General features: G+C 47.1%; 1 protein-coding gene across 1 annotated transcript in view; it reads left to right on the forward strand.

Annotated features, from left to right (window-relative positions):
* Positions 1–11,550, forward strand: part of LOC132573491 (heparan-alpha-glucosaminide N-acetyltransferase-like) — a 311,892-nt gene extending 300,342 nt beyond the window's left edge. The window contains exons 14-15 of the mRNA XM_060240983.1: positions 7,132–7,244; positions 11,369–11,550. Coding sequence (XP_060096966.1) covers positions 7,132–7,244; positions 11,369–11,550 — 295 coding nt within the window. The remainder of the gene's footprint in view (positions 1–7,131; positions 7,245–11,368) is intronic.
* The last annotated feature ends 3,029 nt before the right edge of the window (positions 11,551–14,579 follow it).

Consider the following 14,579-nt stretch of genomic DNA (forward strand, 5'->3'; position numbering starts at 1 on the left):
AGCACACTAATTTATGCAATAGCTCACAACTTTAATGCCAGTAGCTCACAAAGTAGAATTTTTGCTCACAAGACTCTGCGGCTTAGAGGGAACATTGGTTCCCTAGTAAAATGGGCACAGATCCCATTGAGACGGTTGATGTTTCCCAGTTTTCTCTCTTAAGCTTCAGCACCCTCGTGCCAGTTGAGGGTTGGAAGGGACAGTGTCACTCTTGGGGTCACATTTCTGGAGCATGATGCCAAGTCCCAGCTACACACACTGAAGCAACGTGGAAGTCCTCAGGCCTGGATGGCTTGCTGCTAATTGTAAAAAGGTTGCCAACACTATCTTGGGAAATTCCTGGAGATTTGTGGGTGGAGCCTGCAAGGAAGGGAATTTGGGGAAGGCTACTATGTTATACGAGGGTGGCCAAACTGTGGCTCGGGAGCCACCTGTGGCTCTTTCACTCATATTATGTGGCTTTCGAAGCCCCACACCATCCTGCCGGCTGACTTGGGAATGTTTTTTTCTCTCTTTAAATCATTTCTCCGAGCCAAGCCAGCCAGCAGCTTGAAGAACGTGTTTAAAGCTAAAGTTGCTTTCTTTCTACCTCTCCTTTTCCCATCTATTTTCCCTAGTAGGGATCTCCAGCTGCTAGGTTCCACCTGGCATTTCTGCAATGTGCCTAGGCATGTCAGGGGCGATGCTCTAGTTATTGTCAAAAACTCTATGGTAGAAGCTAATTTTACCATAGCGCTTTGCCCTCAAACCAGAGCATCACTCCCTGGTGTCCCCAGGTGTTCCTCTCTGCTCCAAGTAAGTGCACCCCCCTTCTTCCACCAGCTGCTTGGACAGATCTGACAACCCTAATACAAAGAAAGCCACCTTTCCAAAGGAACAGGCATATACAAGAGTGGATATGTAACAGAGAAAGGACATGTGCCACTGGAAATTCTTCTCCTGGAGTTCCTTATGAATAAGCGTACATGTGACCAGAGCTTTTTTTGGTAGCAGGAACTCTTTTGCATATTAGGCCACACACCCCTGCTGTAGCCAATCCTCCTGGAGCTTACAGTAGGCCCTGTACAAAGAGCCCTGTAAGCTCTTGGAGGATTGGCTACATCAGGGGTGTGTGGCCTAATAGGCAAAGAAGCTCCTGCTACCAAGAAAGCCCTGTGACATAGATTAGCTCTGCCCTCAGTTACCCGTTTCATATGTTGCATGTCACATGGGTCCAAAGCAAAATTAACAACAACAAAAATCCTATGGAACAATACCTTTTCTTAAGAACACATCTGGCACAGACTGGCGGATTGCATCTTTGGACTTCTGGGAAGAAGCATTTTTAAAAAGGAAGCTTCTAATTGAAAGCATAAAACCTGATAGCTGATCAAAGATTGCTCTCAGCTCCAAATGGAATGTGCAAGCCCCTTGAAAGTCTGAGAGCAGAAGAAAAAATGTTGTAATAATTACATTAACCACAAGGTAGGGTCCTGCGAAGATTCATGGAGAAGGGGAAATCGAATCTCTCTCTCTGTCAGATCCCGTTACTTCCCTTCTGCAGCCTTTATTTTCCTTCTCCCAAGTGCAGCATCCCAGTTGCCCATCCAATCAGGTGGATACTCCCCTTTGCCCAAATGATGTAGCCCATCAGGGTTCTCCCTTCTGTCCAAACCAACCAGTCACCTTATTCCTTCCATACTTCCTAACTTGCTAAGCAACCCAAGACCGAGCCGTTGTCATCATGAGAGAGAAAAGAAATGCTGCAGTGGAACCACACCTAACATGGATACATGAATGACTGCTGGATCCACAAACTTTGTACCTTTGGATCCAAAGGTACAAAGTTTGTGGATCCAGCAGTCATTCATGTACTAACAAGAATTGTGCTTAAAACCCACAGTTCTGACAACTAAGCCGCCATGTCATAAGAGAACATAAGAACATAAGAGAAGCCATGTTGGATCAGGCCAGTGGCCCATCCAGTCCAACCTTCTGTGTCACACAGTGGCCAAAAAACCCCAAGTGCCATCAGGAGATCCATCAGTGGAGTCAGGACACTAGAAGCCTTCCCACTGTTCCTCCCCCCCACTAAACACCAAGAACACGGAGCATCACTGCCTCAGGCATAAACATAAGAGAAGCCATGTTGGATCAGGCCAGTGACCCATCCAGTCCAATCCATTGTGTCACACAGTGGCCAAAAAAACCCCAAGTGCCATCAGGAGGTCCACCAGTGGGACCATACAACTAATCGTTTCAGAAACAATTCAACAGGAATACGAATCTGTAAGAACAAAGCTTTTTGAACATTATCCACATTCAGTCACCATTAGTAAATGAAAATGCAAGTCTTTTAAAGATTCATTAACCATGAGATTATAAACCTGTTGCAGTTCAGTTGGTGCAACACTCCATCGAGGTCCAGTGAATGTAAAACTCCAGTCCAGTTGCTAATACAGCAATCCAACCAGTAAATAACTTCAAAATTCCAGTCCACTAATTCAACAAACATCTCCCTCCCTTCCTCCCTCTCTCAACATCTGTTTGCTTTCTTCCCACCTTCTTTCTTTCTTTCCTCTGTCCAGGAGCTCCAGATTCACAGAAATCCAAGGAAACAATATGCAAGACCCAGGTTTGATTGCAAGGAGATTTTTAATAAGCAATGGTCAAGCCTACAGAAAGAGCAGGCTGAGCTCCCATTCTCTGGGTTTGGAACACACACACATATGCAGTGAAACTTGAGAATGAGATATGCAGCTAAAACTAAGCCTTTTATACCCTAATTGCTGGCTACAAGTAAAGAAATACTTAATCAAGCTATCCTTCCAAACACTGAGAGGAGCCAAGGTGAGAGGAAACAAGTCAGGTTTTGAAAATAAGAACTGCTAACAAGCATGAGCAGGGCTTTTTTTGTAGCAGGAACTCCTTTGCATTTCCGGCACACACCCCTGATATAGCCAATCCTCCAAGAGCTTACAGTAGGCCTGTGCTCCTGCACTCTCGGATAGCCTCTTCAGTTTCCTGACTCCCAGCTCTAGACGACCGTGTTTTCCGCTCTCTGACTTGGCTTTTTGACTCAGCTTTCATTGGAACTTTTGGCTTGACCCTTTTCTGGACTTGGACTTTGTTCATGCCTGCACCCAACCCATGATACTCCTGTTGAAGTACTAACCAGGTCACAGGGGCAAGTCAGGTCTGACCCTGTTTAGCTTCTGAGATCTAATGAGTTTAGGGTTCCCAGCCTTCCACTGGTTTCCCCTGATTTCAGGACCCCCAACCTGCTGCCATGCAATAAGCCAGTGGGGGAGACCCGCCCCAAAAACACCGGCACACTGCAACCTGCCCAACACGATGTCATCCAGAAGTGATGTTATCATGCCAGGCATGTTGCCAGGGGGATGGTATATCACTTGGGGGGAAACTCTGTGGCTATCATACGAGTTTTTCCCCAAGTGATATACCATCCCTCCAGGCATTGTGCCCGGAGCAATGACATCACTTCCAGGCGGTGTTCCCTCTAAACTGAGTTAGTGTGAGCTAGTTCACAGTTCTTTAGCCTCTGGCTCGCACATTTTTGTCTTGGCTCAGGAAAAATGGCCCCAGAGCAAACTAATTTATGCAGTAGCTCACAATTTTAATGCCAGTAGCTCACAAAGTAGAATTTTTGCTCACAAGACTCCACAGCTTAGAGGGAGCATTGCTTCCAGGTGATGTCATGTGTGTGAGGAGGATCGCGCACTGAGACCAAGGTAGACCTGGCAACCCTAGTTGAGTTCAGGCGACCTTGGATCATCCGGTTTAGCACCAACTCACTTCTGATGGTGGAAAGAGTCAAGTTTGCCACCAACTAGCAGCCACCCAAGCAAGGATCTTTCAAGGCAAGTGAAAAGCAGAGGCGGCTGGCCATTGTTTTCCTCTGCAAAGTTTTTCTCGGGGGCCTGTTGTGTATGTGATCTGAAATGTGTATAATGTATGGTGTTCTTGCCTGGCTCATTGGAGCCTGTAGGACTGAGCTTGGGGACTCAGGATCCAAATCCCGGCTGCCCTGCTCCAATCATGAGTCCCCTGCTGGTTTGAATGGTCCAATGGCATGCTAGCGCGGGAACCTTGTGTGTATATATAGCTGGGCCTATTGGCCCAGTAGTCAGTCTTAGAGTGCAGCCCTATACTGCACCTCATCTCTTCATCGCGTTGGACCCACTATATTATAGGGCCCCTCTTCCAAGTATCGACTGAGACCTGACAAGATCAGGCTGTACCATGCTGCCTTTCCTCCCAGCCATTTGGACTGTACGTATTTTAAAAGTGATATATGTTTAAACTGAAATATACAGTGCTTTGTGATGAAGTCTCTTTGCAAAAGGGCCAGACTGAAAAGCGTGGATGAAAATCTCCCCGATAACAGCGCTGCTTGTTTTGAAACCTCTCTTCCGGCAGAGCTCTTTGCTCGCAAAGGCTGCGGGCTTTCCTTTGAAACAAGCACAAGGGGATTGCACTTGAAGGCCCAGCGCCTCTTTCATGTTTTCCAGAAAGCCGGAGAAAACGCCTTGGCTCTTAATGGAGAGTTAACTAGTTTTGAACACCTGAGCCGGCCCATTATCACCAGCTCTTTTTTATGGTGCCGATCAGAGTGATATTGGATGAAGCACGTGACGGTTTTAAAGGAGAAGCGGAAAATCAATACGCGGCTATTTTACGGGCTTTGCAGTATGCAAATGGGCAGGCTTGGTGCCTGGCACTGAGGAAGGACATGTACAATCCTGTAATATTTTTTCTCTTTTTCTCAGTGACCTCGTTAGGAGTAACCTCTATCACTTCTCTGTAGTGTTCCCAAGTGAGGTGTGCTAGGTTGCCTTCTTGCTTTTTGTAGTGTTCCCATGTTATTTTCCCGCAGGGGTTTTTTTGGTAGAAAAAGCCCAGCAGAGACTAATTTGCATATTAGGCCACACCCCCTGGCACCAAGCCAGCCGGAACTGCATTCCTGGGCGTTCCTGCTAAAAAAAAAAAGGGCCATGTTTTCTCTTCTACTGAAGGTTCTCACCTAAGAATTCTTAGTTGGACCCAAAGAACAGGATGTGTTTTCACACATGCTAAAATAATGCAGTTCCAATCCACTTCAGCGACTGCAGGCAAGCAGATTTTGCCATTTCACACAGTACAATCCACCTATAAAGTTCATTGAAAGTGAATTGAAAGTGCATTATTTAGTGTGTGTGAAATAAAATCTAGTAGAATGACACAACGTTGGCGTATGAGGGTGGTTCTGAGGTAAAAGGGGATCCTTTTATTCTAAATCTAACAGTTGTTTCTGTTAAAAACCATAAGAACATAAGAACATAAGAGAAGCCATGTTAGATCAGGCCAATGGCCCATCCAGTCCAACATTCTGTGTCACACAGCGGCCAAATATATATATATATATACACACACACACACACACACTGTGGCTAATAGCCACTGATGGACCTCTGCTCCATATTTTTATCTAACCCCTTCTTGAAGGTGGCTATGCTTGTGGACGCCACCACCTCCTGTGGCAGTGAATTCCACATGTTAATCACCCTTTGGGTGAAGAAGTACTTCCTTTTATCCGTTTTAACCTGTCTGCTCAGCAATTTCATCGAATGCCCACGAGTTCTTGTATTGTGAGAAAGGGAGAAAAGTACTTCTTTCTCTACTTTCTCCATCCCATGCATTATCTTGTAAACTTCTATCATGTCACCCCTCAGTCGACGTTTCTCCAAGCTAAAGAGCCCTAAGCGTTTCAACCTTTCTTCATAGGGAAGGTGTTCCAGCCCTTTAATCATTTTAGTTGCCCTTTTCTGAACTTTCTCCAATGCTATAATATCCTTTTTGAGGTGCGGCGACCAGAACTGCACACAGTACTCCAAATGAGACCGCACCATCGATTTATACAGAGGCATTATGATACTGGCTGATTTGTTTTCAATTCCCTTCCTAATAATTCCCAGCATGGCGTTGGCCTTTTTTATTGCAAACGCACACTGTCTTGACATTTTCAGTGAATTATCTACCATGACCCCAAGATCTCTCTCTTGGTCTGTCTCTGCCAGTTCACACCCCATCAACTTGTATTTGTAGCTGGGATTTGTAGCTTGTATTTGTAGCTGGGATATAAAACCAATATAGTTTATAAGTATAACAGTGTCACAGTTTCTGTATCATTCATAAATGGAGTGGTTTCAGAAAGGTACATAAGTAAAATGGTTCCTTAAACAGATCTAGATACACAGACTTATTTTCTCACTTGCCACACAGCTTAACTTCCCAGCTTGCCACACTGGGCAAAAACTTCCCACACAGAACACAGTTTTCCCTCACAGCACTCCACAATACCGCACTCAAGCTCCTTCCTCCACACTCCCACACACACCAACCCTGCTTAACTTCTGAGTTCTGACAAGATCAGGCTATACTATTAGGGTTGCCAGGTCCAATTCAAGTAATATCTGGGGACTTTGGGGGTGGAGCTAGGAGACTTTGGGGGTGGAGCCAGGAGACACTGAGGGTGGAGCCAGGAGACACAGGGGGTGGATCCAGGAGCAAGGTTGTGACAAGCATAATTGAACTCCAAAGGAAGTTCTGGCCATCACATTCAAAGGGACTGCACACCTTTTCAATGCCTTTCCTCCACTGGAAATAATGGATGGGGCACTTTTTTTCTGGGGCTAATAGAATTAGCCCCCCTGGTCCAAACATTCTGAAACTTGGAGGGTGTTTTGATGCTATGGATGCTATGCTGAAAATTTGGTGCCTCTATCTCAAAAAACAGCCCCCCCCCCCCGAGCCCCAGATACTCACGGATCGCTTCTCCATTATACCCTATGGGAATCAATCTCCATAGGAAATAATGGAGTGCTCAACAGACATTTTCCTCCCCCACCCCCGCTTCTGATGACCCTGATGCAGGGGGAGGGCCTCCAAACCAAGGGATCCCCTGCCCCCACCTGGGGATTGGCAACCCTGTACTATACCATTCCACACTCGCAGGTTGTTAGTAGTATTTGCCTTTTCCTTTCTCTTCGGACTTCTCCACTGGACAATCGACTGAGGCCAGCTGGGTTTCGAAGGCCAGGCTAAGCACACAAACCGGAGCTGACATCCCTTGCCATTCTCTGTATTTCTTAGGTCTCTGTCCTACGTCACCACCCTAAGCACCTTCTCCTTTGTCTTGCTGGGAATCCTGTTCTATGTCGTGGATGTGAAAAGCTGGTGGGGAGGCCAACCTTTCATTTTCCCAGGTAAGATCGTGCAGCTGTAACTGCAGGTGACCCGGCACCAGAACATGTTGAGTTTGCGGTAACACCAGGCCTCATTTTGGGCAGGAGCTCACAGGAGCGGAGCTCTGGATATTCTAGATTTTATTGTGCTCTTTCTTTCTTACCGGCATCCCCCCTGCCCCCCAAATACTTGCTTCTTGGCTCCTTTGTTCAAACCCTCCCCACCCCCCCGGTGAGAATTTTGCTGAACACTAAGATTTGACAAACTTTCTAATATTTTTCCCCCCCCACACACAAAAAGGGAAAATAACCAAAACATAGCAAGCAGACTGATGGAAATCGTCCTCATGCCACTGGGGCCACAGAGGAGAAAGTCATTGAAAAAGTATGATGGGAGTCAGGTTTTATCGTGACAGTTTGAAATTCAAGAAGCCTTTTAAAGCAGATGCAGAGCTGATCTAATTTCGTCCACCTTCCGGTGATGTCAGGGGTGTGTGGCCTATGCAAATGACTGGTGCTAATGAGCTCCGGCACCTCTTTTTCTACGAAATGACCCCTCGTTCATCATGGCAGAAGTCTAGCAGCTCAGAAAGAGACCTCAGTTGTGACCCGTTGATGTGTGAGGTGCGATTGTACCCCCTGGCCCAACCCCGCATTGCACCTAGGACTGACAGCTCCAGGTTGTGAAATACCTGGAGATTTTGCCAATGCCACCCGCAAATTTCCAGGAATTTTGCAAGCTGGAGTTGGGAACCCTATGAATGGTGGGAAGTCCCAGGGCTGGTGCTTCCCTAGGCTGATGTCTTCTGGAGGGGCAGCCCCAGCTGTTTGCGGTGTCTTTGCTTCCATCCATGCTCTGCTTCTATATTGGGCAACAAAGCAAGTACTGCAAATTACAGGGCAGCAGATCCACCCCTCCATATTGGATCTCCCAAGAGTTCTGTACTTCTCCTAGGAGCTCCAAGTAATTCACAGCAGTCTTTCTCTTCCTCTCTCGGTCTCAGCTAGTGTCTAAAATGGGGGTGTCGAACTCATTTGCTATGAGGGCTGGATCTTGACCTTGTTGGGCTGGGCCATGTATGTCATAAAATGTAATACCAGGTCAGGGAGATATAAACTTTATAAAAGACACAGACACACAGACACACACTCAGCCTAATCCACTTCCCTGGCTTGCTGAGCCTCAGCCAACAGAAGGCAGGGAGGCCTGGCTGAGTAGCTCTGCTGTGCAATTGAGAGAGCCTGGCCAAGCTGGCTCTCCTTCCCCCACTTCCTCCCCAAGGGAGGAAGAAGAAGAAGACTGCAGATTTATACCCCGCCCTTCTCTCTGGATCAGAGTCTCAGAGCGGCTCACAATCTCCTTTCCCTTCCTCCCCCACAACAGACACTCTGTGAGGTGGGTGGGGCTGGAGAGGGCTCCCACAGCAGCTGCCCTTTCAAGGACAACCTCTGCCAGAGCTCTGGCTGACCCAAGGCCATCTCAGCAGGTGCAAATGGAGAAGTGGGGAATCAAACCCAGTTCTCCCAGGTAAGAGTCCGCACACTTAACCACTGCACCAAACTGGCTCAAAGAGGAGCTTTGCTCTTTTGCTCCTGTGCGATTGAGCAAGCCTGGCAAAGCAAGTTGCGGTGCAGAAGGAAGCAAGAGAGAGGGAGAGGGAAGCAGATGGCAGCCAGTTGCTTGTGGGCCTGACAGGAGCCCTCTGGGGGCCTGATTCGGCCCCCGCATGTTTGACACCCCTGGTCTAAAATATTATTTGCCTTACAGTGTGTTCATTATTTTTCCCACAGTAAATTCTTCTCGTTGGGACTTCACCTCCAGGTAGTGGCTGGAGATCTCCTGGGATTACAATGGATCTCCGGGTGACAGAGCAGTTCACTTGGAGACAATGGCTGTTTTGGAAGGTGGACTCTGTGGCGTGGAAGCTGACTGCAGTCCCTTTGTTCCCCAAACCCCGCCCTCCTCAGGCCCCACCCCCAAAATCTCCAGCCAGGAAATAATTCAAAGACATATAAACACACAACATCAGAAGCAGGAAAGAGCATTTTTCATTCCTGTTGTGTGTTTGTGGCGGTTAAGGGCATGATCATTTGTTGTGGATCTATTTTATGTGAGTTTCTCTATAACTTATTAGACTTCAGTTGCCGGCTGCTGGTTGTTTTGCGGGCTTTGCAAAGAGAGCTGAAAATTTACTGTGAAATAAATGAATACCAACCGGCGCAAAGCCTGCCCATTCCTTGCCTGAGACTCCTACCGTGCCAGCCCCTGCACGTCAAGGAAGTCGTTCTGTGATTCATTGAAGTGCTTCTTGACACTCACAACGAATCTGACTTTGAATGGAGAGGGACTACCTGGCTGAGGCCAGATAAATCTTCCTGGACGTTGCTCAATCTTCAGGCTTCCTCTGGAGCCGCTTGACAATCCCTGTTGAATTATGTGTTTGTTCAGGAATATCAGTTTGTGATTTACGACGCTGCAGGAGATGGCTAATGGCTAGAACGGGTCGTAACTCTGGTCCCTTTCCGAGCTGCTAGACTTCTGCCACGATGAGTTCGCAGGACGGCTGGCTGCTCAGGGGTCATTTTGTAGAAAAAGAGGTGCTGGGGCTCATTAGCACCGTTCATTTGCGTATGCCGCACACCCCTGACATCTCCAGAAGGTGTACTAAATCATATCAGCTCAGCATCTACCTTAAAAGGCTTCTTGAATTGTAATTGTCATAATAAAACCTGACTCCTCTCATACTTTTTCAATAACTTTCTCCTCTGTGGCCCCAGTGGCACAATGAAGATTTCCATCTGTCCGCTTGACGTGTTTTGGTTATTTTCCTATTTTTGGAGGGGGAAATATTAGAAAGTTTGCCAAAAACATTAGAAAGTTTGTCAAAATTCTCACAGGAGGTTTGAACACTGGATCTCAGAAGCAAGGAATTTTTTTTTGGGGGGGGGGCGTGTTTGTAAGAAAACAAGAGCGCAATAAAACGTCGAGGTTCCAGGTTGCCAAGTCCCCTGCAGCTCTTGGCGGGGGGACTTTTTCTTGCACGCAGTGCACACAGCACAATCACATCACGCAGCACTTATAGAATCATAGAGTTGGAAGAGACCTCCAGGGTCGTCTAGTCCAACCCCCTGCACAATGCAGGAAACTCACAAACACCTCCCCCTAAATTCACAGGATCTTCATCGCTGTCAGATGGCCATCTAGCCTCTGTTTAGAAACCTCCAAGGAAGGAGAGCCCACCACCTCCCAAGGAAGCCTGTTCCACTGAGGAATCGCTCTGTCAGGAAGTTCTTCCTAATGTTGAGCTGGAAACTCTTTTTATTTCATTTCCCCCCATTTTATTTCATTCCCCCCATTTTCCCCTACTTTCTGGGGCCACAGAAAACAATTCTACACCATCCTCTATATGACAGCACTTCAAGTACTTGAAGGTGGTGATCATATTGCTGGTCTTAAAGGTGCTTTCTTCGTATTTCTTCTAGGGAGCGGGTCAAAGGAAGCTCTGGCTCTTTCCCTCCCTCCTCAGGGGACCAGGAGGAGCCTCAGCCAATGTAGAAAATAGAGGTTTTGCTCTTTAGCTCCTGTGTGATTGAGCAAGCCTTGCAAAGCAAAGCTGTGATGCAGAAGGAAGCAAGAGAAAGGGAGAAGGAAGCAGGTGACAGCCAGTTGCTCTGGGACCCAATTCAGCCCCTGGGCCGCATGTTTGACAGGCTCAAGAAGGTTAGGGATCCCTGCAGTAACTCATCCATGGGTTAAGTTTTGAATGTGTTACAGGTTTTTAAAGAGGCATTTGCTACAGCAGACACGACAGTCCTGGATCTCTTAACCGTACAGAAGCCGGCAAACTGTCATGTCTCACTAGGAATTCTGGCCTTAAACTTGGGCCATGGGCCAAGAGAAGACACTAAGGCATGACCTCGTCAGTAGGATTTGTGGCAATCGCAAAGACTTTCATTAAAATCTCTAGCGCTTCCATTAAAATCTCTAGCAGCCGCCCTGAGCCTGCTTCAGCGGGGAGGGTGGGCTATAAATCGAATAAAATAAAATAAAAAAGGTTTCCAAAATGTTGCACACTGGTTACATATTCGACTCCATGAGAGAACATCCCATTATAATGTATTCTTTGTCCTTCGCGCGTGTACAGGGATGAATTCAATCTTCGTCTATGTCGGGCACTCGCTTCTGGGCAGCTACTTCCCTTTCAGCTGGGAAATGAAGTCTCCGGCCTCCCACGCCGAGCCCCTCTTCCAAAGTATTCTGGGCACAGCGATCTGGGTCTTCGTTGCGTATCTCCTCTACAGGAAGAAGTTCTTTTTGAAAATATGACTTAAGGCACGAGTGATTGATTTGTTCGCTTTTTGGGATGCGGTTACAGCCACTGAAAGATGCGATCGCAAAACCTGAGGGACACGCTTGAGTTTGTGGGAGAAATGGAGCCACCACGGCTGACTCCTCTTCTTGCAACATCTGCACAAATAATGTGTGACGTTCTCAGACTGCTGGTCTCCAAAGGATCCAGAAGCCCTTACGTCACCAGGCAGTGCAAATCACATCACATGTTGTTTGTGTAGAAGGGATGGAGAAGAGGCCCGGTGGGGTCAGCTCCATCCACCTTACAAAATCTAGTGTAATTCTGAACTTCCAAGGATTCCAGATTCCCTTTGTGGGGCAAAGTTCCAAGGCAGACAATGGTTGTTTGTTTTGAAACCCTATGGGGTTGCCACAAATTGGCTGTAACTTGATAGGACTTCTAAGCACTGTTCTGCCAAAACAGATTGAAATGGTGGCCAACTATGGGGAATAGAGGTTGAGGCCTTCCTCTGATGTTGCCTCCTCTACCTCCCAGAGCAAGGAGACCTCAGCCTCCATGCTCTGTTATTGGCCCTCCAGAGGAACTGGTTGGCCACTGTGTGAGACAGGATGCTGGGCCAGATGGACTACTGGTCTGATCCAGCAGGGCTCTTCTGATGTTCTTATGAAGGCCTCAGCCTCTCTGCTCTGTTGTTGGCCCCTCAGAGGAACTGATTGGCCCCTGTGTGAGACAGGAAGCTGGGCTAGATGGACCACTGGTCTGATCCAGCAGGGCTCTTCTTATATTCTTACATTCATGCACTGGAAGTGGCAATCCATAGATATGAAATAAGGTTGCGAGGTCAGATGATCTCACCGGCATGTGTGCATGGGGGGGGACATTCCTAGAGTATGCACTGTGCAGCAGGTTAGACTAGATGACCCTGGAGGTCCCTTCCAACTCTATGATTCTATGAGTGAGAGCAGAGCACCATGACATGCTGACGTCACTCAGAAGTGGCATCATCATGTTGGCAATGTTGCACAGTGAAGCTGGTTTTGGGGGGGCAAAACTCTATGGTAAGATCACCCTCAAACCATAGAGTTTTGCCTCAAAACTGGAGCATCGCCATGTGACATTGCCAGCATGATGACGTCACTTCCGTGTGACATCAGGACACCACACTTGAGGGCAGGATTCCCCCCCCCCCACCAGCCGACTGGTTTTAAAATGTTTTAAGGTATTGATTGTTTTATCTGCATGTTCCTTATGGACTTGTACATCACCCAGAGCCTTGCAGCGGCAGGAACTGGGCGATTCATAGATGATGATGAAGATGATGATGATGACAACGATGACGACAACGATGATGATTATATGCACTGTCGCGTTGAAACTGGTCCTTGCACCTCTCTTTCATTATCAGAAGACTGATCAACTTCCATCACAAATAAAGCATCTTGTATTGAAGTCTGAGTTGTGCCATCATTTGCATATTCGGCCGCACCCCCTAACACCAGGCCAGCCAGAACTGTGTTCCTGTGCATTTCTGCTCAAAAAAAAGGCCCAGGTCCATAGGCATAGTATAAACAACAGGGGAATCACAGTGAGGATAAATACAGAAACCGAAAAACATCTGTGACCAGACTACCCAACTTTTTAATACTTTTTAATATATTTATATGCTTTTTAAATATAAAACTGCTTCAAACTTAATATATTTAATACAAAAGTCCGCATTGGCAGCCATAAAATATATACCACATAAAATATAAACCACACATATATATAAGTGGCGTGCTCCTTATAGAAAAAATATAGTGCAACAATGGGTGAGTTTTTAAGAGTGTCATATGAACGTATGAAGCTGCCTTATACTGAATCAGACCCTTGGTCCATCAAAGTCAGTATTGTCTTCTCAGACGGGCAGCGGCGCTCCAGGGTCTCAAGCTGAGGTTTTTCACACCTATTTGCCTGGACCCTTTTTTGGAGATGCCAGGGATTGAACCTGGGACCTTCTGCTTCCCAAGCAGATGCTCTACCACTGAGCTACCGTCCCTCCCCAATGTCTGCTCCCTATAATAGCTAAATTGTTTTTGAGATAAAGGGCGTTTTCGCACTGACCTTACTCGGGAGCGACGTCCCTCTTCACCGCGCAGCGTCTGCGCGGATTTCGCACTAATTGCTCCGCAGAACCCGGAAGAGCCGCAAAGTCCCGCGGCTTTTGCGTCGCAAATGTAAACTGGTTTTGGGCCAGTTTACATTTGCGACGCAAAAGCCGCGGGACTTTGCGGCTCTTCCGGGTTCTGCGGAGCAATTAGTGCGAAATCCACGCAGACGCTGCGCGGCGAAGAGGGACGTCGCTCCCGAGTAAGGTCAGTGCGAAAACGCTCAAAGTTTTGGTTTCATCCCTGGGTCTTTGAAATGTATTATATTAGTTCACAAACAACCTGTATTAGAGTTTTGTTATTTATATTTTCAAGGTATTTCCTTCATGAAGCCTCAGTACTTATATGAAGAGTTTTTTGGCCAGCAATGGAGTTGAAGGCTTTGTTATGGTCGTTTTCGCACTCACCTCCAGCCGGCGCGACCCCCCTCTTCACCGCGCAGGATCTGCGCGGATTTCGCACTAAATGCCGCGGAGCAGCCTTTTGCGCCGGAAACTCCCGTCACAAAAGCCGCTCAAACGTAAATTGCCAAAAAGCAATTGGGGGGGGGGTGGAGTTTCCGGCGCAAAAGGCTGCTCCGCGGCATTTAGTGCGAAATCCGCGCAGATCCTGCGCGGTGAAGAGGGGGGTCGCGCCGGCTGGAGGTGAGTGCGAAAACGACCTATGTTTCTAATAAAAGGAGCTGGCTTCCTCCCTTGTATTATACGGCACAAGTGGAAGATATCATAATACTGAAGAAGTGGGAACACGAAACGCGTCTATTATATCATTAACTAGTTGTTTGTATGCTGTATTGGTTCATTATGGGCTCCGTTTATAAGGATGTACTGTATTTTATGGTTGTCAATGTGGACTTTTGTATTACATATATTAAGTCTGAAGCAGTTTTATATTTA

Source organism: Heteronotia binoei, chromosome 6 (assembly GCF_032191835.1).
Source record: "Heteronotia binoei isolate CCM8104 ecotype False Entrance Well chromosome 6, APGP_CSIRO_Hbin_v1, whole genome shotgun sequence".
Lineage (NCBI taxonomy): Eukaryota > Metazoa > Chordata > Lepidosauria > Squamata > Gekkonidae > Heteronotia > Heteronotia binoei.